The sequence below is a fragment of the Mesoplodon mirus genome, assembly GCF_964341445.2.
Source record: "Mesoplodon mirus genome assembly, chromosome: 11".
NCBI lineage: Eukaryota > Metazoa > Chordata > Mammalia > Artiodactyla > Ziphiidae > Mesoplodon > Mesoplodon mirus.
Genome location: NC_138987.1, coordinates 49197669 through 49223202, shown reverse-complemented (window position 1 = coordinate 49223202; position 25534 = coordinate 49197669). Strand labels below are relative to the sequence as shown.

The 25534-nt window shown below is 39.9% G+C and overlaps 1 protein-coding gene across 2 annotated transcripts in view; it reads left to right on the top strand.

Annotated features, from left to right (window-relative positions):
* Nucleotides 1–6518: 6518 nt before the first annotated feature.
* Nucleotides 6519–25534, top strand: part of GXYLT1 (glucoside xylosyltransferase 1) — a 53294-nt gene continuing 34278 nt past the window's right edge. The window contains exons 1-2 of one of the 2 annotated variants that reach the window (XM_082636897.1): nt 6519–6747; nt 21093–21185. In XM_082636897.1, coding sequence (XP_082493023.1) covers nt 6527–6747; nt 21093–21185 — 314 coding nt within the window. In that variant the 5' untranslated portion in view covers nt 6519–6526. The remainder of the gene's footprint in view (nt 6748–21092; nt 21186–25534) is intronic. The other variant, XM_082636898.1, reaches the window with a different exon arrangement.

Sequence of the window (25534 nt, the reverse complement as noted above, 5' to 3'; positions counted from 1 at the left end):
TTTTGTGAGGATATTGAGGAAACATTACATCACTCAGAATCCAAATGAGGAAATTTATTCAGACCTGTTTCAGGAAAAGCTTTACTTCAACCTGAGAAATCAGTTTACCTTTTTCTTGTGAACAATGCAAATCATCGATTGTCCTCAGTTTTTGCTTTAGTTGTGGGAAATCTCAGATTAAAATTAGGCATACTGTTAATAATTATGTAGAACTCAGTCATCTGCATATCCATATTCGAACTTGTTATTCTTCATCTAAGTACATTTTTAACTTCATCTAACTACAATTTTTATCTACTTACGTTTTTCCTTGTGTTCTTATAAAGTTCCTCAAATCTCTTTTGTACATAAGGCTAAATAGTAATACTTTTTTAAAAAATCTCAAAAAACTGCTTTATTTTAGTTGTGAGGATAAGCCCCAATGTGAAATTTTCAGTGCAAGGATCCAGTAAAATGGATCCAACTGGAATTCCTGAGGAGTGGAAATAATACACAAGTTTGGCAGGTCTTGAATTACATGCAGGTAAACCTGGATCTTCTGACTTACCTGGAAGTAGGGAATGTGGATGAAAGCTACCATCTCATCTTCATATATTCATTAACTCTTTTATCGAGAGAATTCAGAAACTAAACTGGGTACCAAGATTTACTAATTTAGACTTTGTATATGTATTATTTTCACTAACCTCTTTTAATTCAGACTAATAGCAACAATGAAATTAGCCTGTGTTCACTTGGAGTCAGCAAGATTGAGAAGAGTTGGGATACTGTATAAAACCAGTTTGGGAGAAGAAGACTCCTAAAGGACAAAAATGTAGTGAAAGCATTAAAAAGAAAAAGAAAAGTAGGCTGTTTTCAGAATTAAAAAACAGAGTGATCTGGCCTTAGGTCCAAGAGGTAGCTTTTGGTCTTTAATAAGAGAAAATGTAAAAGCCTATGATGTTTCCAGTATAGGATAAGATAAATAATTTAAGGGACACTTTAACTTAATTAGAAAGAAAAAGAATTTTTTTTACTTTATTAAAAATAAAATATAGACGTGAAAAGAAAAACCATTTCAACATATGAAACCTATTAATAATAAAACCTATTAATATTTTTAAAAAAAGAAAAACCAAACATAACATAGGACTATTTAGGATGTAACTTCTATACAGAAAGGAATATAGATAACAAGAATTCTGATTTTATTTTTCAACTAAGTACTGTATTTCTGAAGTGTAATAGTATCAGAATTCTTAATTATTTTCATTTTTCAATTTTGGGGAATCTGGGTCCAGAGACTTATCTGTTACTTAATATTATTATAATCATGACCTTGATTGATGGCAGGTTTTGGTGAACTTGTGCATATATGTTTTAATTCTAATTTTCCCCATGACTAAATTTCCCTGTAAATCTAGCTTTTAATTTCACTGACAGTATTTTTTAAAAAGAACAATAATAGGTTATAATCTATTAATGGGAATGGAGGGTTCCTGAAGATTGAACCAGGAAGAAATGTAAGGATGGTCCATAGGATATTCATTCTTTCCCTCCCCACTCTGCCCGCTTCATAATCTCTCTCCTTTGTGGATGGAAATACTAGCTGAATTCTAGGATGATTAGGAGTTAAGGTGTCCCCACTTAGTTTTCCACTGCCACTTTTTTTCTAATCTTAACGATCTATAGCTGAGTTTTTTGAGCATGAAGAGGATCAGTTTACTCTTTCGTCTTCCCCCTTACCCTACCCTTTTGCCACATTTACTAGTCTGAATGAACACTTAAAATGAAATACTCTTTGCTTCAACTGACAACATACTTTTCCAACTTTTTCCTCCAGCCCAACAAGGTCTCTAGGAAATGGACTGTGAAAAATGAAGAAATTTCACTAGAGGCCAACAAGAGGAGAGAATGATTTTCACTTTTAGTGTAAATTTCTGATTCTTTGTGCTCTGCAACTAATCTGATTTGTATTTCTTTTTTTTTTTTAAATATAAATGTATTTACTTATGGCTGCATTGGGTCTTTGTTGCTGCATGCAGGCTTTCTCTAGTTGCCGGAGAGCGGGGGCTACTCTTCGTTGCGGTGCACAGGCTTCTTATTGCGGTGGCTTCTCTTGTTGCAGAGCACAGGCTCTAGGCACCCGGGCTTCAGTAGTTGTGGCGCAGGGGCTTAGTTGCTCCACAGCATGTGGGATCTTCCCGCACCAGGGCTCGAACCCCCATCCCCCTCGGCGGATTCTTAACCACTGCGCCACCAGGGAAACCCCGTGATTTGTATTTCTGTGATTTCAAGTTTAACTTGTTTTAATCCCCAAGACCAATCTAAGAGATTTTCATATAACATCTTTTTTTCTTTTTTGCTTTTACTTTTAATTTGCATCACTCAGTTTAGCATTTATTTTTTCACAGTGAGATAGCATGGTATAAGGGAAAAAACAAACATGCACTTTGGATCCTCAAAGATTTCCGTTTGAATTATGGATCTTCATTATTAGCCATGTGGTTAACAAACTTCTCTGAATTTCAGGTTCCTTGTTTGTTAAAAGAATAAAGTATAATTGTTATCAGGATTAAGTTAGATTATGCATAGACCTTTATAAAGTGGAAATTATCTTAAAAAGTCTTTGAACTTTACTATGAAAAGGTATAGAATTTACCTTTTCCCCCACAGGATGTCTTTTTTTTTTTTTTAAGAAGTACTAAAAGGTAGAATTGGGAAGGAAATGCTGAGCAGGACCTAAATTTGCTCTAGAGTGTCTTGGAAAAGACATTAAAAAAAACCCCAAAACTCATTAATTGAATGTCTACCATATATTCAGCCTGTACTAGGAGCCATATGAAAAATCAAGATTAATCTTTTGAATATACGATTGTTGAGATTTGGATTATCCTGAATCCGAGAGTTTTCCAGGTCATGGAGAAGGTCTCTATCTCCATAATTTAAACAACTAATGTTGCTACTTTTAAATTTCTTTTTGTCCACCTAAATTTACCTTTTTTGACAGAATGAAGGGAAGATGATCAATATTGATTAAAAATTTGGATGTAGCCAGCCTGTCACTAGAGAATTAAGAGGGTGGTCTAGAGATGAAAAAATAGACTTAAGAACACATACATACACACAGTAAGTGAAAGAAATGCCTAACCATTATGGCAAAAAAATATTTTCAATAATTTACAATTAATTTTAGGAATATCAAAATGTGTGAATCCTGGAAATGATCAGAAGTATTCACACAGCTCCTTATACTCCAGGATAACCAGTTGGGACAGTGTGTGGGTAATACAAAAATCATTTCTATTTTTGGAATGCCTTACATATTTCTTCAACAGAATTTCCTTTTTAATTACAGGATTAAAAGGAACGTAAAGGGATGATATGGTCCAGAACCCTGATGTCAAGTAAATGGATGATTGTTCTTCCGGATATGCTCTTCTCATATATTGTCACAGAAATGAATACTGCCATTCTAGTACTTTAATAATCTCTGGGTCATTAAATTATTCTTTATTTTCATTAAATTTAGTTTGTTGAAATAGAAGCAATTGTAGTTAGCATCTCTTTAAATTAAACGTACTTTGAGTGCTAGCTCTTACTCTAGTTTCTTGGTACCATATCCTTTAGTTTTCTCTTTGAAAATCTATTTTCTGTTCTTATAAATGCTTTTGTTATCCATCTTTGTACCTCATTAAGTTTATCTTTATTTCTCTAAGAATTGTAAGGTGTAGTGAAAGGATTAACTTCATATTGTCGTGGTTTTTACTTGCCTATCTCCAGTTTTGGGGGCAGTACAGAATAGCCCCTTGTCTGGCATGTAGAATATATTCAATAAATGTTTATTGAATGAATAAGTGTTATGTTTTCATTCTATTCACAGCTTGATAGCATGCTAGTTTTCATTTTTTGTCAAGTAAGGCAAGAAATTTAATCCTTATAGGGTAAGAAACTGAGGCTTAAATTTGTTCAGTGACTTTCCCATGGTCACAGAGCCAGCACTTATTTGGTGTAGGGATTCCAAATGAAGAACTACCACTAATTATACAGCATTTCCCTATCTTGTTTCTCATGGCCAAACTCTTCAAAGCTCCAACTGCGATTTGTACAGTTTAACAGCATGATTTTACTCCATGAAGAGAGAGAGAGAGAGAGAGAGAGAGAGAGAGAGAGTGTGTGTGTGTGTGTGTGTTTAAAGCCTCCTTTCCCTCACTTTTTGGCACTGTAGCTGCTTTCTGGCTCCAATCTCAATCTGTCCCAGCCTCTACACTGCAGCCAGAATCTGCTCTCCAAAAGACAAATGTGATCATGTTATTTCCTAATTTAAAAACCCTTCAATGGTTCACCATTTTACGTTCAAACCCCTTGCCAGATTATGTTCAAACTCCTTGGTGTACTAAATAAGGCGTTCCGATATCTGGCCCCTTCAACCTCTAGTCTTATAGCTCATCCTCTCCTCTTTTGCAATCACTTAACTGGTGATATCAAACTTCTCACAGCTCCCTGACCCAAGAGCCTGATTCCTCAGCCTGGAATTACTTCTCTTACCACACCCTAGACTCTAGGGCTACTATTGCTACAGTCAAAAGTTCACAAAAAACAGAAGTAAAACCTATGAGTCACTTACATAGTTATTAGTAAATGCTTATTGTGTGTACACCAAAAAGACAGCAAACTGGGAGCACTCAAACCAAAATATGGAATGAGGCTCAGGGGTATATTCTGTGAAGACTGTGAGTGTGTATTCTTTACAGTGACTGGTTAAAATATTATAATTTTCTCTTTTCCTTTCTTTTCATTTTTTTTGCAGTGTAAACTTCAAACGTTGAGTATTCAACTGCTTTTCTTTCTTTTTTTAAATTATTTTTTATTATATGTTTCAAGTGTACAGCATTATAATTCAACACCTATATACTCCGCAAAGTCATCACCACCACAAGTCTAATTATCATCCATCACCATACAGTTGACCCTCTTCACCCATTTAAAAAAAAAAAAAATTATTTGGCTGCTCCGGGTCTTAGTTGTGGCACACGTGATCTTCCTAGTCGTGTGCGGGATCTTTAGTGGAGTCATGCGGGGTCTAGTTCTCTGACCAGGGATCCAACCCGGGCCCCCTGCATTGGGAGTGCAGAGTCTTAGCCACTGGACCATCAGGTAAGTCACCCCCGCTTCACCCATTTTGCCCACCCCTACTAGACTTTTCTTAAATGAAAGGGAATTGGTTAGTGGTTACCTCATACCAATTTTCGGGAACTATTTAAGGTCTGCTTATGATTTTCACATGCATAAGCAAAAAGTGACCCAGGTCAAGCTAACCTCTTATCCCGCAAAATAAGCTAAATTAAGCTTTGCTTGTATGACTAACTGGTTTTGTTCGCTCAGGGAATTTTCAAATCTGGCGTCTGTGTTTCATTTTAACATTATGAAGTGTCTCTTAACCATGCCCGCAGGCAGAACTGATTGCTCCATTTTGTATGTGTGCCCACACCTTTACAGGCTTATATCCTAATGTCTGTATGGTCGTATTGCACATACAAGTATCCACTGTCCCACCCCCATGCCCCAACTAGGCGTCTTTGCACCCCAAGGTACTCACGCAGTGCTTGGCACATGCTTTGGAAATGTTCAATAAATGAATGGAGTGAAAATATGGCTGAGAAAGAGGGAAAAGAAATGGAAAGCTACAGGCAAAGCTCTTTAGGGAGAATATTAATTGTTTTGGACATGCGAATGGTGAGTTGTGAGGAGGATCAAAAAGGCGTAAAAGGTTGAACCTCAGCCTTATAGGAACTTACAACCTCGACGGGAGGCAGGATATGCATCCTAAAGGGCATTAGGAGGTAATTAGACATCTGGGTGAAAATGGCTCGTACCGACTGTATTATAGAATCTTAGAGGCTGGGGAAGTCCCTGCTGAGAAGGATGTAAGTGAAAAATGGCTTAATCAAGGGCCGTCTAAGTGCAAGGGGTTTTTCGTGCGTTAAGCAATTTAATCTTTACAAGCACCCTATGATGAGGATGTCATCTCCATTTTAGAGACGAAGAAACACGCTCAGAGAATTTAGGGCTTTCAGCGTCCCAAACTACCACGTGGAAGAACCATCATTTGAATTTGGGTCGGCTGCCTCCAATGCCCCGCTCATTTCGCCACGCCTCTCTCCCGCAGTGGGGAGCCACAGGGCTCGAGAGTCGCCCTCCCGGGGTCGCCGGTGGCCCAAGACCCTGCGCGAGCCGCGACCCGCGTCCCGCGGGCCCCAGCCCACCCGGCGCGCCCTGCCCCCCTCGGGCTCAATGCGCCGGCGCGTCCGGCCGCCCACCCTCTGGGGAGAGGCCCGCGGCGGAGGCGGGGCCGGGGCTTCGGGGCGGGGTGTCCGCGCGCTCTCGAAGGTGGTGGGCGGAGAGCGAAGGGAGTCAGGGAGGAAGGGGGGCGGGCGCGAGGCCGTGGCGGAGGAGGAACTTGTTGCGCCGGCGGCTGCGTGGTGTCGCTCCCTCCGCGCCAGTTCGCCCGGGCGGGCGCGGCGGCGGCGGCGGCGGCGACGGCGCGATGCGGCGCTACCTGCGCGTCGTGGTGCTGTGCCTGGCCTGTGGCTTCTGCTCGCTCCTCTACGCCTTCAGCCAGCTCGCCGTGTCCTTGGAGGAAGGAGCGGGCGGCGGTGGCGGGAAGCCGCAGGCCGCAGCGGCTTCCTGGCTCGCGGGCGGCGGACGCGGCGCCGGGAGAGGGGCGGGCAGCGCGGGCCCCGCGGCGCATCCCGGCCGGTCTGACAGGTACGGGCCGTTCCCTGTCGGGGGCCGGGGCGGGGGGCGCGGGGGCGCGGGGCTACGCCCGGCCTTGGCTGCCTGCGGGTCAGCCCCGCGCCTCCCGCCACCAGGCCCGCATCTCCCGCTTCTTTGCCGCAGACTCTGATCCCCTTTGCTCGTTTCCCTCCTCCTCACCCTGGGGGTGAGCCCAGCGCTGCTCCAGCCCGAGAGCACCCCACGCTTTTTGTGTTTGTCTTCTGACCCATTCCTTAGGCACTATTCACAGCAGTTAGAAATTAATTTTCAACTCCTAGTTGACAGTTGCATTTTTCCCCTTTTTTCTTAGAATTCGTTGAAAATAAGAGGGTCCTACCAAAGCCTTCTTGCTGTTTGGCTAGTGGGAATTCCCTCTTGTTTCCGTGGAGTTCAAGTTGAGATATTTAAACACGGGCTGGCGCCCTAGTTCAGTTTTTTCCCCCCTCCTGAATGGGACATTTAAATTTCCTGTTAACACTTAAAATTTTCATTATTTGCCGGTTAGTTAAATTTGGATAGAGCATTTCTACCGATTGTGAATTTTTCTTTAGGAAACGATCGGGCTGTCGTGAAACTTACAGCAAGTTAAGAAAAATAAGCGATACTTAACATGCTCACGTCTTTTGTGAGTTGGGATAGAGGTGTTTCTCCTTAAAAATCGGAATTTAAAAAGCATAATGACTTAAGTGGATTTACACAGATCACTGTCAGAGTTGGAATCAACATGAGATTTAAATGGAAAAAGCAACGCATTACGAATGCTTAACAAAATCTGAGCGTTTCCACTTCCTTGAAAACGAGGTTCCTCTGTGGGCACCTCTCTTACTCCGTGTGCTCCCTTAGCAGGAGGCGAAGGCTGCTTTGATATGAAAAACTTCCTACGGGCTAATAGGAGGAGGGAGCGCAGGTCAGCTCTAGGCTGTTAACGTTCTTCTGAGAGTTGATGGCCATTCCCAAAATGAAAGGGGACGTTTGGGCAGAGGAGCAGCATGGAAAAGCTGGATTGTCCTGTTTTCACCCTGTGATTTGATTACAGTCAGGACTCTGTTCATAACAGCAGAACTACTTTCCAGAGCCAGGTTTGTCAACGCTATTATCTGTTCTGGGAGAGGCCGTGACTGAAGACCTGGATGAGCTCATGAAAAGCTAATGGTGGTCTGTTATGTTCCAGTGAAGCATTTATTTAAAGTTATGGGGAAGAAGCTATTTTTGCATTGGGTAGAATTGTCAGGAAGCAACACTTTTATCAAAACATTGAATGAAAGTGGACTATGATATTAGCATTTCAATCTGATAGAGTAACATTCATTTTTAGTGCCTTGTCTGAGATACTTAATATTTTGTGACAAATTTTTATAAATTGTATCTGCTTGGCTAGCTAATTTTAACAAAATTACATTATTTGAAATTCAGAAAATAAGTGCTTCCGTTTGAATGAATATTTTATAGAGCCATTACTGAAATCTGAAGTTTGATGTGTCAGAGTCGAGTCAGCTAAAAAGCTGTATCTTACAGGTCCTCTGGGCAACGTAACTCCTCATTTTAAAAGAGGCACACATTTGAGTTAAAACCGAAGGTGTATCATTCTTTGTAAAGAAGTGTGGGCAGAGGAGCAACCTGGAAAAGCTGCAGTGTTTGTAGCCTATGATTTGATTAAGGTCGGAAGAATTCCTAAGACATCAGGACTCTTCATTTAAAATATTATCATTTATAACGTCTTTTTAGATTTCTCAGAGAGTTCAGTCCACTTTTTTGGCTACCATGGGATATGGAGTAGGTATTCTTAACCTCTTTTCCTATGTATAAATAGTTCGGCGGAGGTGCGGAGGTCATCAGTACCAGCATTAGAAACTATGTTTCCTTTGATTGCTCTGCAAGTGCTCTTTCTATAAAGCTGCTGTGATAAGAACCTAGTCTACATAGTGTTACATCAGTGGAAAATGGGGCTGTGAGGCAAGCAACATCTTCCCTTTTTTGGTAGGACTTGATTATCATTGCATTCTTACTTTTTTTTAAAGCAGTCTTACCTCAAAGATTAAAACTATTATTTCTCTCTCTCATTTGAAACATGGGATTATGGTTAGACCCAATAGGTTCCAGTGGTCAAACCTTATAGAAAATATTCATTGCACAGAATTCCACGACAACAAAATGCTTGGAAATGTCCTTGCACGTTCTCAAAGTAAAAACCAGAAAATGATGGAAACAATTTTTCAGTGAAATTTATTATTAGTGAGTTCATTTTGTTTGAATCCATTATTTTGGTATTTAGAAAATGGGTAGATCTTAGTGTCAGACAAACCTGTGGTCTCATTCTGGCCCTGTTTCCTGTGAAACCTTGACCACCTCTCTGCTTCACTTTTCTTACCTGTAAGATGTAGTTTGTATTTACCTTAATTAATTTATAGTAATCAGAATTCTTAGTTGTCAGTCACCAAATTCCATTAAAACTGACTTCAGCAAAACAGGTATTTATAGGCTTATATCGGTTGCTGGAAGGAACAGGATTGAAAGAAGAAGTCCCCGGGCAGTTCCAGGGACCTCAAGGACTGGGGACTCTTTCTCTTCTGCTGTAGACAGGCTTTGTTCCTGGGGTCTTTCAACTTCTTGTAGTGTTTCATCTCTAATCTCACGTAGAAAATTCTAGAAAAAGGCTCTCATTGGACTTGCATCACACCCCCATCCTTGGACCAGCCAACGTTGCCTGGGATGGGGGCCTCTGGTTCTCTGGGCTGTGTCCCTTGCACATCCATACTGCAGACAGAATCCCATGACCGGCGCTGGAGAGGAGTGCTGCGTCAGTGGAGAGGAATGCTCCGGAGGTAGTGGCTCTTCCACACAGAGGGACTCTCTGAAGGTGCTCAGTGTGGACAGGCTGTATTTAAGGTATTCAATCTAAAGCACTTATCTAAAGCACTGACCAGACGTCAGTACTTCAGAAGGAGTTAAACCATTCTCTGGCTCTAGATACTCTGGGTGATTAAATTCTCACATTTCACTGATGGCAGCGATTATCAAGATTTCATCCCATTGAGGCTGTACAGCATATCGGTAGTAGGGAATCAAAAAACTACTAGGCATTTCAGTGCTACCATTTCTGGACCCGTCATACCCTTAGTGTGAATGACTGTTAACTGGGAGGTAGTCGCCTTACTTTCCGTTTCAGATCTGGTCAGGCCATCAAGTTATGGTTTCTGCTGGGTCCCAGGAACACTAACTAGTAGGATATACTGAAAATGTAGAGTGGGAATAGTCAGGGCTTTGGAAACAGACTTCAGCTTTGCCACTCACTGGCTGCGTTAACCTTGAACACATTTCCTCATCAGTTACAAAGAGGTAAGAGTATCTGTGATAATTGGGTTGTTTGTGGGAATTGAAAAAAATAGCTTGTGTAGATTACTTGGTATGGTGCCTGGCACAATAAAATTATAGCTAATTCAGTGATGGTTTTGATCATTTAAATTTTAAATTATTATTATTATTATTATTTTCAGTTTCTGACCTCTGGGAAAAATGTCCTCAGGCCCCAGTCCAGACCTGCTAAACCAGAGTCCCTGGGAGTGGGGCTTGGGAATCTATATTTTAGATATGTGCTCCAGGTTGTTGTTATGAAGCCAAAGATTGAGAACCATTGATTTAACTGAGAATGATTTGACCACTGTTTTTGAGCTATTGTTTTTTGAGGGGGATATTTTTTCCCTCTTCCCTGCAGTTATTTTTGAAGAAGAGAGGAGTTAGGCAGTGAACATTGAAGAAGGCTGAATTATTTACTAAACCCACCTTAATCTCTGCTTTGTTGATGCAGAGACACCTTAGATAAAAACCAGTACTTTGCACCTTGTATTTCAGTTCACTGAAGATCATACTTCACATAGCTGTAAAGTGCTTAGCACAAACCTGACTAGTAAATTAATTAATTAATATTCTGTGCTTTTGAACGGGAAAGTGATTAGGTTAATGAGAAAATAATGTGTACTTTTTTTTTTTTTTTTTTTTTTTGCTGTACGCGGGCCTCTCACTGCTGTGGCCTCTCCCGTTGCGGAGCACAGGCTCCGGACACACAGGCTCCGCGGCCATGGCTCGCGGGCCCAGCCGCTGCACGGCATGTGGGATCTTCCGGGATAGGGGCACGAACCCGTGTCCCCTGCATCGGCAGGCGGACTCTCAACCACTGCGCCACCAGGGAAGCCCATAATGTGTACTTTTGACATAGAAATCCTATTTTAAAACATTAAGATTATTATCTGTGTGTCATACCTGTTGGAAATACTTCCCCCCAACATGTTAACTTAAATTTTTTTTTTTTAAGAAGATGTTGGGGGTAGGAGTTTATAAATTTATTTATTTATTTTTGCTGTGTTGGGTCTTCGTTTCTGTGCGAGAGCTTTCTCTAATTGTGGCAAGCGGGGGCCACTCTTCATCACAATGCACGGGCCTCTCACTATTGCGGCCTCTCTTGTTGCGGAGCACAGGTTCCAGACGTGCAGGCTCAGTAGTTGTGGCTCACGGGCCCAGCCGCTCCACGGCATGTGGGATCCTCCCAGACCGGGGCTCGAACCCGTGTCCCCTGCATTAGCAGGCAGATTCTCAACCACTGCGCCACCAGGGAAGCCCTAACTTAAATTTTTTTCAGAGTGTATGCCACGTGAAGTTTAAAATTTTTATGTGTTCAGATTGGCAGTTTTTTCCTTATCATTTTTACTTTTGTCATACATAGAAAAACTTTCTACCAGTGGGTTTTTTTCCGTTTTTTTTTTTTCATTTAAATCTTTAATTCAATTTTTTTTTTTCGAGAGAGTTTAGGTTGTAGAGTGTGATGCTAACTTATTTTTGAAATGGTTAGATAATTGTTCATTGCCATTTGTATATAAGCAGTTCTTTTCCCACTTCTTGAATATTCATGACACTAGATATTTATGAAAAAGAACACCTGACTTAGATGTCTGAAGACAATTTTTAGTTGAAAATGAGTTGTGCAGGAACTTATCTTTAAATAATGGTGGTTAGAACCATGGGAATGCTCCTTTAACATGGCTGTGAGCATCTTTATTTCTGTTGCAGTCACAGTGCAGGTATCCGTGCCTTTAAGGTGCATCTTTGGTGAGGCACCTCATTCAGACTTCCACATTCTTATGCTGGATATGCCTAGACTTATTGCCTACTCTCCACGATGCACATGGTTTTCACTAAAGCCTCATGGCTATCATGGACATTTAGAAATGAAAAAAACCTTTTCCAGTTTTATTTAAAAGTATGAAAGACCTTCTGCTATTGCATTTAAGTAAACTTTAAGTTTGAGGACGGTTATTGTGGAGAGTGTTACTGTTAAATTCTGTTTAATCCAGAGCATGATGTCTCAATTTTTTTTTTTTAATTTTTTTTTTTTTTTTTTTTTTTTTCGGTATGTGGGTCTCCCACCGCTGTGGCCTCTCCTGTTGCAGAGCACAGGCTCCAGACGCGCAGGCTCAGCGGCCATGGCTCACGGGCCCAGCCGCTCCGCGGCATGTGGGATCCTCCCGGACCAGGTCATGAACCCGTGTCCCCTGCATCGGCAGACAGACTCTCAACCACTGTGCCACCAGGGAAGCCCTTTTTTTTTAATTTTTAAATTTTATTTTATTTACTTTTTTATATAGTAGGTTCTTATTAGTCATCAATTTTATACACATCAGTGTATACATGTGAATCCCAATTGCCCAATTCATCACACCACCATCCCCACTCCCCCACGGCTTTCCCCCCTTGGTGTCCATATGTTTGTTCTCTACAACTGTGTCTCAACTTCTGCCCTGCAAACCAGTTCATCTGTACCATTTTTCTAGGTTCCACATACAGGCGTTAATATATGATATTTGTTTTTCTCTTTCTGACTTACTTCACTCTATATGACAGTCTCTAGATCCATCCATGTCTCAACAAATGACCCAATTTCATTCCTTTTTATGGCTGAGTAATATTCCATTGTATATATGTACCACATCTTCTTTATCCATTCATCTGTTGATGGGCATTTAGGTTGCTTCCATGACCTGGCTATTGTAAATACTGCTGCATTGAACATTGGGGTGCATGTGTCTTTTTGAATTATGGTTGTCTCTGGGTATATGCCCAGTAGTGGGATTGCTGGATCATATGGTAATTCTATTTTTAGTTTTTTAAGGAACCTCCATACTGTTCTCCATAGTGGCTGTATCAGTTTAAATTCCCACCAACAGAGCAAGAGGGTTCCCTTTTCTTCACACCAGCATTTATTGTTTGTAGATTTTTTTGATGATGGCCATTCTGACCAGTGTGAGGTGATACCTAATTGTAGTTTTGATTTGCATTTCTCTAATGATTAGTGATGTTGAGCAGCTTTTCATGTGCTTCTTGGCCATCTGTATGTCTTCTTTGGAGAAATGTCTATTTAGGTCTTCTGGCCATTTCTTGATTGGGTTGTTTGTTTCTTTAATATTGAGCTGCATGAGCTGTTTATATATTTTGGAGATGAATCCTTTGTCCGTTGATTTGTTGGCAAATATTTTCTCCCATTCTGAGGGTTGTCTTTTCATCTTGTTTATGATTTCCTTTGCTGTGCAAAAGCTTTGAAATTTCATTAGTTCCCATTTGTTTATTTTTGTTTTTATTTCCATTAGGAGGTGGATCAAAAAAGATCTTGGTGTGATTTATGTCGAAGAGTGTTCTTCCTATGTTTTCCTCTAAGAGTTTTATAGTGTCCGGTCTTACATTTAGGTCTCTATTCCATTTTGAGTTTATTTTTGTGTTTGGTATTAGGGAGTGTTCTAATTTCATTCTTTTACATGTAGCTGTCCAGTTTTCCCAGCACCACTTACTGAAGAGACTGTTTTTTCTCCATGAGACTGTTTTTTTCTCCACTGTATATCCTTGCCTCCTTTGTCATAGATTAGTTGACCATAGGTGCGTGGGTTTATCTCTGGGCTTTCTATCTTGTTCCATTGATCTATGTTTCTGTTTTTGTGCCAGTACCATACTGTCTTGATTACTATAGCTTTGTAGTATAGTCTGAAGTCAGGGAGTCTGCTCCTTCCAACTCCATTTTTTTCCCTCAAGACAGCTTTGGCTATTCGGGGTCTTTTGTGTCTCCATACAAATTTTAAGATTTTTTGTTCTAGTTCTGTAAAAAATGCCATTGGTAATTTGATAGGGATTGCATTGAATCTGTAGATTGCTTTGGGTAGTTTGGTCATTTTCACAATATCGATTCTTCCAATCCAAGAACATGGTATATCTCCATCTGTTTGTATCATCTTTAATTTCTTTCATCAGTGTCTTATAGTTTTCTGCATACAGGTTTTTTGTCTCCCTAGGTAGGTTTATTCCTAGGTATTTTATTCTTTTTGTTGCAGTGGTCAATGTGAGTGTTTCCTTAATTTCTCTTCCAGATTTTTCATCATTAGTGTATAGGAATGCAAGAGATTTCTGTGCATTAATTTTGTATTCTGCAACTTTACCAAATTCATTGATCAGCTCTAGTAGTTTTCTGGTGGCACTTTTAGGATTCTGTATGTATAGTATCATGTCATCTGCCAAGAGTGACAGTTTTACTTCTTTTCCAATTTGTATTCCTTTTATTTCTTTTTCTTCTCTGATTGCCGTGGCTAGGACTTCCAAAACTATGCTGAATAATAGTGGTGAGAGTGGACATCCTTGTTTGGTTCCTGATCTTAGAGGAAATGCTTTCAGTTTTTCAACATTGAGAATGATGTTTTCTGTGGGTTTGTCGTATATGGCCTTTATTATGTTGAGGTAGGTTCCCTCTATGCCCACTTTCTGGAGAGTTTTTATTATAAATGGGTGTTGAATTTTGTCGAAAGCTTTTTCTGCATCTATTGAGATGATCATATGGTTTTTATTTTTCAGTTTGTTAATATGGTGTATCACATTGATTGATTTGCATGTATTGAAGAATCCTTGCATCCCTGGGATAAATCCCACTTGATCATGGTGTATGATCCTTTTAATGTGTTGTTGGATTCTGTTTGCTAGTATTTTGTTGAGGATTTTTGCATCTGTATTCATCAGTGATATTGGTCTGTAATTTTCTTTTTTTGTAGTATCTTTGTCTGGTTTTGGTATCAGTGTGATGGTGGCTTCATAGAATGAGTTTGGGAGTGTTCCTTCCTCTGCAATTTTTTGGAAGAGTTTGAGAAGGATGGGTGTTAGCTCTTCTCTAAACGTTTGATGGAATTCACCTGTGAAGCCATCTGGTCCTGGACTTTTGTTTGTTGGAAGATTTTTAATCACAGTTTCAATCTCATTACTTGTGATTGGTCTATTCATATTGTCTATTTCTTCCTGGTTCAGTCTTGGAAGGTTATACCTTTCTAAGAATTTGTCCATTTCTTCCAGGTTGTCCATTTTATTGGCATAGATTTGCTTGTAATAGTCTCTTAGGATGCTTTGTATTTCTATGGTGTCTGTTGTAACTTCTCCTTTTTCATTTCTAATTTTATTGATTTGAGTCCTCTCCCTCTTAATGAGTCTGGCTAATGGTTTATCAATTTTGTTTATCTTCTCAAAGAACCAGCTTTTAGTTTTATTGAGCTTTGCTATTGTTTTCTTGGTTTCTATTTCGTTTATTTCTGCTCTGATCTTTATGATTTCTTTCCTTCTACTAACTTTGGGTTTTGTTTGTGCTTCTTCCTCTCGTTCCTTTAGGTGTAAGTTTAGATTGTTTATTTGAGATTTTTCTTGTTTCTTTTTTTTTTTTTTTTTTTTTTTTTTTGCGGCACGCGGGCCTCTCACTGCTGTGGCCTCTCCCGCCGCGGAGCACAGGCTCCGGACGCGCAGGCCCAGCGGCCATGGCTCACGGGCCCAGCCGCTCCGCGGCATGTGGGATCCTCCCGGACCGGGGCACGAACCCGTGTCCCCTGCATCAGCAGGCGGACTCCCAACCACTGCGCCACCAGGGAAGCCCTTTCTTGTTTCTTGAGGTAGGCTTGTATAGCTATAAACTTCCCTCCTAGAACTGCTTTTGCTGCATCCCATAGGTTTTGGATCGTCGTGTTTTCATTGTCATTTGTCTCTAGTATTTTTTTAATTTCCTCTTTGGTTTCTTCAGTGATCTCTTGGTTATTTAATAATGTATTGTTTAACCTCCATGTGTTCGTGTTTTTTACGTCTTTTTTCCCTGTAATTCATTTCTAATCTCATAGCGTTGTGGTCAGAAAAGATGCTTGATATGACTCCAATTTCCTTAAATTTGCTGAGGCTTGATTTGTGATCTGTCCTGGAGAATGTTCTGTGCACACTTGAGAAGAACATGTAATCTGCTGTTTTTGGATGGAATGTCCTATAAATATCAATTAAATCCCTCTGGTCTATTGTGTCATTTAAAGCTTCTGTTTCCTTATTTATTTTCATTTTGGATGGTCTGTCCATTGGTGTAAGTGAGGTGTTAAGTCCCCCACTATTATCGTGTTACTGTTGATTTCCTCTTTTATAGCTGTTAGCAGTTGCCTTATGTATTGAGGTGCTCCTATGTTGGGTGCATATATATTTATAATTGTTATATCTTCTTCTTGGATTGATCCCTTGATCATTATGTAGTGTCCTTCCTTGTCACTTGTAACATTCTTTAGTTTAAAGTCTATTTTATCTGATATAAGTATAGGTACTCCAGCTTTCTTTTGATTCCATTTGCATGGAATATCTTTTTCCATCCCCTCACTTTCAGTCTGTATGTGTCCCTAGCTCTGAAGTGGGTCTCTTGTAGACAACATATATATGGTTCTTGTTTTTGTATCCATTCAGCAAGCCTGTGTCTTTTGGTTGGAGCATTTAATCCATTCACATTTAAGGTAATTATCGATATGTATATTCCTATGACCATTTTCTTAATTGTTTTGGGTTTGTTTTTGTAGGTTCTTTTCTTCTCTTGTGTTTCCCACTTAGAGAAGTTCCTTTAGCATTTGTTGTAGAGCTGGTTTGGTGGTGCTGAATTCTCTTAGCTTTTGCTTGTCTGTAAAGCTTTTGATTTCTCCATCGAATCTGATGAGATCCTTGCCAGGTAGAGTAATCGTGGTTGTAGGTCCTTCCCTTTCATCACCTTAAGTATATCATGCCACTCCCTTCTGGCTTGTAGGGTTTCTGCCGAGAAATCAGCTGTTAACCTTATGGGAGTTCCCTTGTATGTTATTCGTCATTTTTTCCTTGCTGCTTTCAATAATTTTTCTTTGTCTTTAATTTTTGCCAATTTGATTACTGTGTGTCTCGGCATGTTACTCCTTGGGTTTATCCCGTATGGGACTCACTGCGTTTCCTGGACTTGGGTGGCTATTTCCTTTCCCATGTTAGGGAAGTTTTCGACTATAATCTCTTCAAATATTTTCTTGGGTCCTTTCTCTCTCTCTTCTCCTTTTGGGACCCATATAATGCGAATGTTGTTGCGTTGTTGTCCCAGAGGTCTCCTAGGCTGTCTTTATTTCTTTTCATTCTTTTTTCTTTAGTCTGTTCCGCAGCAGTGAATTCCACCGTTGTGTCTTCCAGGTCACTTATCCGTTCTTCTGCCTCAGTTATTCTACTGATTCCTTCTAGTGTAGTTTTCATTTCAGTTATTGTATTGTTCATCTCTGTGTGTTTGTTCTCTAATTCTTCTAGGTCTTTGTTAAACACTTCTTGCATCTTTTCGATCTTTGCCTCCTTCTTTTCCCAAGGTCCTGGATCATCTTCACTATCATTATTCTGAATTCTTTTTCTGGAAGGTTGCCTATCTCCACTTCATTTAGTTGTTTTTCTGGGGTTTTATCTTGTTCCTTCATCTGGGACATAGCCCTCTGCCTTTTCATCTTGTCTGTCTTTCTGTGAATGTGGTTTTTGTTCCACAGGCTGCAGGATTATAGTTCTTCTTGCTTCTGATGTCTCAATTTTTAAAACATTTTTCAAGTACTGAAATTTGGGGGAATTTAATTTGCGATTCATTTGTTTTTTTACACTTTTGAAATAAATATAAGTTCACAGGAAGCTTCATAGACACCCCATTTATCCTTCACTCAGTTTTTCCCCAGTAGTAACTTTTTTACATGAGCTTAGTGTAATACCACTGTATCTGGAATATATGTGTATCAACATAGTGGAGTATTAGAACCCCAGAAACTGACATTGTACAACCCATAGACCATCTTCAGACGTCACCAGTTTTACCTGCACTCATGTGTATGTGCGGTTTTATGCTGTTGTATCACATAAGTAAAATTCGTGTCATCATCCCCACAGTCAGGATACAGACTGTTTTATTACCACAGAGATCCCTGTGCTATCCCTTGATCAGTTTGCTTGTAAACAAGCCACCTAGAGCTAGAAACATTAAGCCATATGAAACAGGGGGATGAGTCATGGTAAAGTTTTATTTCAGTTTGATCCACAATGGCAAAACTTCGCATTTATGGACTTCACTGATTCTGGATGTCATTGTTTACTGAAGACATACCCACTTAGGTCAGCTACAGTTTTGCCCCATTAAAATTATTTAATAGAGTTACCTCTTTGAATTTTGTATGTCTAATGTTCCATTTTCAATAGTCTTAAGGAGTAAAAGCAAAAGCAACTAATAATTAGAACTTGGATAAGTACCTTTACTTTTCCAATATTTTTAATTTTTTTTTCTTGCCTGAAAATACAAGTTCTGTCTGTCTCAGATTAGTTGCTTTTCCTCATTTATTGCTTGTAGTGATCGTTATTGGTACATAATGAGTTCTCAGTATGAGTTTCTACTCTCTATCTTAATCTTTAAAACCAAGTTTTCAGAAGTTAAAGAATGTAAATTTGGGAGCTAAGAAACTGTGAATAAATTATGCCCCCTCTTGCTAGCAGCAGCTCAGTGTTTTATGTTTTGTTTTGTTTTGTTTTTTTAATGGTAAGGAGGATGTATACTAACTAGTGCATATGTTTTATATTTCCATTAAAGAAAGACAGAAAGAAAACATTCTTTCTGTAAACCGTTTTCTGACATTGAGTTATGGTCAAGAAACTTACCTAAAACTTGACATTTTTTTCCCTGTAATTTCATCTGCATTAGTCAGTTTACATTGATTACATGATCCAGCCATTTCTCTCGTAGGCATGTGTGTGTGCATGCACACGTGTGTGTGTATATGTGTGTGTGTGTGTGTGTGTGTGTATATATACTCAAGAGAACAGAAAACATACGTTCACATTAAAATATTACATGGATGTTCATAAAAGCATTATTTATAATAGCCAAAAAATATCAACAACCCAAATGTTCATTAACTTATGAGTGGATAAAGAAAATGTGGTATATCCATCCATTCATAAAAGGGAATATTATTTGGCCATAAAAAGGAATGAAATGTGCTGATAAATGCTACAGTGGGTGAACCTTGAAAATACACTAAGTGAAAAAAGTCTGACTCAGAAGGTCACATATTGTATGATTCCATTTATCTATGGAGACAGAAAATAGATGCGTGATTGCCTAGGGCTGGGAGCAATACAAGTTGAGGCAGAAAATGGTATTAATACACAATTTCAAGCAGTCATTTTTACAAAAAGATTTAGTTAGTCATTTTCTTTGAGACTTCATTTTTAATTTTCATTTTCTACTGTTGGAAGATTTGACAGACGGAGATGGAATAACCAACTTATTTCCTTCCTGGAACAAAGGGGCACTTTAGGTGTTGATTATAAATAAACTGGATTTCTTGAAAGAAAGCTTTGATGATGTCTGTATCTGAAAGATGGAGATACCTATTTGAACAAGTTTGTTGTGAGGCTTAAATGGATGTGAGAACTCTTGAGTCTGAAAAAAACTCTGTGTTAGTTGTTGCCACTTCCACTCAGCCTGTCTCTACAAGACTTAAAAACTACATGACCACGCCTGGAAGGGGACAAACACATTTCCTCATCAGGTTGTACATTTTACTGGTCTGCACACATTTTCTTTTTCTGACTTATCAACTAAGATATGTTAACTTTTTTATTTGTTTTTTTGTTTTTTTTGCGGTACGCAGGCGTCTCACTGCTGCGGCCTCTCCCGTTGCGGAGCACAGGCTCCGGACGCACAGGCCCAGCGGCCATGGCTCACGGGCCCAGCCGCTCCGCGGCATGTGGGATCCTCCCGGACCGGGGCACGAACCCATGTCCCCTGCATCGGCAGGCGGACTCTCAACCACTGTGCCACCAGGGAAGCCCAGATATGTTAACTTTTTATGCTGTGCTTGAAAATGGTGTCCATTTCAAGAAAAAACAAATTATAATGTCACTTTTTTCCATTGATTTAAAAATTCTGATGTAGTTCTTCATGCAGTAGTATACAGAATAACTTAGGCAGGATTTTAAAAGCAACCAGTGCCTGACCCTGTCCTCAGCGTTTCTGATTTAACAGGTCTGGTGTAGGGCTCTCTGGTGATTTCATTGTACATCCTGGATTGAGACCCCCTGTCTTAGCCTGTTGACATTTGTGAGAGGTGTGATCAGAGATGTTGCAAATATGAAATTTCATAGACCTTTCACTGTAAGAACAGTAACTTATAATTGAATTCATGGTGATGGGACATGAGGTGACCTGGTTTAGTGACTCACTCTGACTTCATACTTGCTTTAGTAAACCCAAGCCTCCACTGTACTGAATTTCCAACTAGACTATTGTTTTGAAAAGGAATAACAATGAAAAACATACTTTTTGTAATGTAAGCAGTTGTTGTTGTGTATTTGTGGGGTTTTTTTTAGCTCCAACCTGCAATCTAAGAAGAAAGACAACATTTGATCCCCCATTTTAGCTTGTGAAATATAGTGAAACTGAGATGTGTAGGTAATGAAACTGAGCCGTGAATATCAGCTTGGTCTCTTATTTCCAACTTAAAACACCATACTTGGTGTTTTAAGCTTGGATTGAGGATTAATTTAAAAGCATTTAAAGATTCTCTCTTTCCTTTCTACCAGCATTTGTGGCTTAAATTTTGTTTCAGGATAAGCAAATGTTTTGTTTGGCGGAATGGATTTTATTCTAGGGGGAATATGTGCAGTTCATGAAGGAAGGAAAATTTTAGAAGTATTCCAATATTTTCTATGTCATCTTAGGAGGAGATCTTAATATATTAAGAGCGTTCATGACTAAAAAACGTTTCCAGTCTGTGGTATTTTTTGCCTAAAGGTTTTAAAGTTCTACTTAAAGTAGTGGTACCCTAAGTAAGGGAGAAATCAATTTCCAGAAATCCTCAAGTTACCATAGCAAGATGGATTTGCAGTTTTGTTGCTGTAAAATAGAACAGTAAGTTTTTATGTTATTGAGTAAATTCCTTGTTAGTTTTAAGCCAAAATACTCACATAGGACTATTTCTGTCTTACTCTGTTAGGTGTAAAGATTTCTCTCTGTGTTACTGGAATCCCTATTGGATGCTGCCCTCTGATGTTTGTGGAATGAACTGCTTTTGGGAAGCGGCTTTTAGGTAGGCACTTAATATTTAATTGGTAGATCAGTGTAGGTAAGATTAGATAGTAGCTAATAAATTTTTGAGTGTAATAAAAATATGGTCGTATGGTCATAAAAATGTTTCTTTTCCTGTAATATTATTATACAAGTAAATAATTTGTTTTCTGATTGGGTTTTCTATTCTTTTTTCCCACTTTGAAGTAGTTATGACTAATTTTTTAATACATACTGTGTATAAAATGCTCTAAAAAATTTAAAGATGTTACTAAGGTAAACCATTGTTCTTAGGACACTTATGATCAAATTTTAGGTAACAGGTGATGAAGTGGTTACCAGATAATAAAGGTAGATTTCCACTGACATTTACAGACATATAGCATTTATCTAACTTAAAGCTGGTATACTGAAAAAACATTTTGTAGGCAGATGGAGACAACTGGGGAAGGATTACATTGGTTATGAGCAGAGGGTTGAATATTGGGGAATGGGAGGATAAAGATAAGTGTTTAATGAAGGAGCAAATGATATGACATTGTTTATTGGCCCTTTTTAAAAAGTTTTTGACTAGTGCAGCTTTGTTCACGTCTCTGGACAATGAAGGCATTGGATTGGCTGACTCTCAGGTCCCTTCCTGCTCTCACCTTCAACGAAGGAAACAAGTATTGGTAGGAATGGGATATCAGACTCTGAGATAGTAGCAGGGGAGAGTGAGGCGGTAGCCTGAAGTGCCCTTCCCAAGAATAAAATTTCTTTATGATTCATTTGAATTTTAATTCTACTCATTCCATTTGCCAGGCACAGTGCTAGGTGCTAAGAATCAGACCGCGTCTGGTTAACATGGCCCCATCCTTCTGGAGCTTACATTCTGATGGGAGCTTCACACTAGTCAACCTGAGACTCTTAATAGAGGGTGACAGGTTATAGCCATGAAGATGGGAGAAGCAGGTGGGAGGCATCAGGGAAGGCATTTTCAAGGGAGTGACTGCATGACGAACAGGAAATTAGCCAGGCTTAAGGACAAGAGGTGACATATTCCAGGTGGGATGAACTGCATTCTTAATAAATGTTAGTAGTGTGTATTTTTAAATTCTTGTATTCTCAATACATTATACATCCCATGAACAACTGGGAAGGAATCATTGAAATCACATATTTTAATTGTATCTCATTGCTATGGAAAAGATTGGATGATTGAAATTCTAATATGGGTCAGTTGAGTCAGATTATGTAAACTTTTAAAAGCTAACTTTTTCAAGATAATCTACCATTCAGCTTGTTCATAATTTTGGAGACTAGGAGCTCCATATTTTTCATCCTTTAAAGAGTTTGCTAGTGAATAGAGTAATGACAAGCACCACTTAGCTATCTCCGACCTGACATAAATCTGCTCACTCTGGGAGCTGGGTAAGGTTGAAAGCCCCTGTATACTCCGATTTATACAACCCAGGCCCTTTCGTAAGTTACGGCATGAGTAATGATCTTCCTACCTCCTCTGCTGTGGAAGTAGCCCAGGGAAGTTGACCTAGTCTGAATCCTGGAGCCTTTGCTTAGTATTCCTTTTCTTTGAGTCTCTCCAACTCACTATTTTCCCAAAGCTCCCAAGTATTCCCTGGAAGAAATTACATGTGGATAGATACATGATATTGTAAACCCTTGTGCTTTTTTTACTCTCCTAAATTTGAGATTTTAAAAGTTATACTCTCTGCCTGTAATATTACATCCATAGTATAAATCTGTAACCATTTTGTTACATGTATCATATCATTATGTAAAATCTCTTAAACTTAGTGTATGATCAGGCCACCCAAGATGGCTGTTCTCTTGCTCTCTGTACATCCCCTGCTCGACCAGTCCCTGCCTCACCTACACCCTACTCACATGACTGACCTTCCTACATACTTGCCCCTGCACCAACTAGTGATGGTTCTGACCTTTAAATCAGAACATCTCCTCCATGCTAGCTTATCAAAGGGATGGTGAGGCGCATGCCCCTCTGCTAGTTTCCCTGGTAACCAGTGAGCCAACCTGAGGTCAGTTCTCCCTATAACTGATTACCCCTTCCCCCCACCCCCCAGCAAACACTGCTGCCATGTCATCTGCACACAGTAGCGTGCTGCTCCAGGACCTTGCTTTCGAAATGTAAGCTCCCCCGTCCATTAAGCCATTGATGTCTCTGCCGGCCTGACTCTGGCCTGGCCTCCTCTTTCGGTCTTGAAGCTGGGCAAGTACAGGGCTTGCAGGCCTGCATGCTGCAGCCCAACACTTAGTTTCTTACTTTGCTCTTGGGAATCCCTGATTTATTCAGTCTATTCCAATGTGCCGACAAGCTAACGTGCCGTCCCATTGCCATGTCATTCTCCCCCTCCATTTCAGTATTTAAATAGCACCTCATTTTTGCCTGACTCTGCCACCTGGGGAAGCTTCTCTGAAATCCCCTCGGCTACCATTAGCTCTCCCATTTTGCCTGGCACCAGTGGGCCCTTAACTGGCACCATTTTCTTCTCCCCAGACTTGTCCCAGCGTTTCCAATTTGAATTCTTTATGTAGTTTGATTAGACCACTCTGGGGGGTTATTTCCTCCCAATTAATTTATTATATAGTGATCATAAAATAACATAAAAAAGCCCAAATCGCCTCAACACCCACTGCAAGTGTTTTTGCCGTTCCTGTGCGTGTGCTTCTAGTAACTTGTATCTGCATGAGTTGTCTGCCCCTGACTGCTCCCCGGTGGCGTCACAGCGCTCACACCTCTTCTGCCGCTTCTGTCCTTGAAACAACCCAAAGTCCCTACCGCAGCTTGCTTCCAGCTCCTTTCCTTCAAGCATCCTTTGTTTGATCTTTCTCGTCACGAGCAAACATTTATGAGCATCTACTGGCTTTACTTCCATAAAAAACAAATAGCAAAAAAGAACACCTTCACACCTCAGCCCGCTAGGAGCAGCACCCGCCTGCCACCTGACGAAAAACCCGCTCTCACTGAAGTCACCTCTGACCTCGGAATTGTTCTTTGAGCCCTAATGTGCTTTCTTGTTACCACTTCCTCTTTCTTCCTTTCGACTCTGTCCGTCTCTGGCTCTTGTCGTCTCAGGTTTTGTTCCCGCCACCTCTGGACTCCTCTCTCTAGTCCTAACTCCTTAGGACTCTGCTCTTTCTTCTGCTGCTCCCTGGATGGTCACAGGATCACCTGTTTAACTGATACCTTCATTCCAGAGCTGTTCTCTGAGCTCCGGAGCTGTGTCTCCAGCTGCACGGTGGTGATTTTCACCTTGCTGACTTGGGCTAGCCCCTCACACCTCCCCTCATCTGGGTTTTGTGTCTTGGTTCATGGTGGGCTTCCCACACGTCAGTCAGTCTGCAGTGACTCTTCCCGCCCGTCTCCTTTCATGCTGTTGCTCCTGCCGGCCCCTTCCTTTCTGTCCCTTAACTACCGTGGAATCACTTCTTATCTCGCCACTGTGACCTCCCTTCCGTGCCCACCGCTTCTCCCTTCTCTGTATCGTCCTAGTTACTCTACCTGCTGCATCTGTTGTGGTTGCGAATCATTACCCACTTCTGGAGTGTTGACTTCGCAGATGGGCACCACGTGGTGTTCCTTATTTAAGCCCCATTATTTGGCAAGGTGCTTGGCAACCAGTAAATGACTAGTAATTTTCCCCAGCAGTTTCAGACTAGGTTAGATGTTTGTGTAGTGAGCCCAGTTAGCAACCTTGATTGTTTTCTATTTAAGCAATTACCGTGCTTTCTGATTAAATCTTTTAAAAATCTGTCTTTTTCACAACAGCTATAAATTGTGTGAGGTTAGGATTGTGGCTTTCTTGTTTATCCCCAGTGTCTAGCATGTGAAAGGAGTTCAAATATTCATTAAAAAGAATGGATATCACTTACGTTCTAAAAATTATACAGATTTAAGCCTGTACCAGCATTGTGTGAGTGTACTGGTGTCACCATAACCTTAACATTCATTATTGGGAGTTATAATTTTACCACTTATTAGAGTAAAATGATAGCTTATTATTGATTTATATTCATTGATTATTCCTTGAATAGATTTCTGCATATATTTGGCTTTTTAAAATTTTGTTTGTATTTTCTGTACTGATATTTACCTATTGAGCTTTTAATGCTTATTTTATGAACTCTTAGAATAATACGTTCTACCTTTGCCATTGATTACAAATGTTTTCCTTATTTGTTTCATTTTTTAATTGTAGTTTTCTTTTCATTATGTAATCTAATTTTAATATTATTATGTGACTTGAACTTTTAAAATATTTAATCTTTCTCTCTATGATGGGAATTGATTCTCAGTTCATAGTCTGTGTATTTGCTACCTGAACTGTTATCTTGCGTGGTCCCATGCTAGTT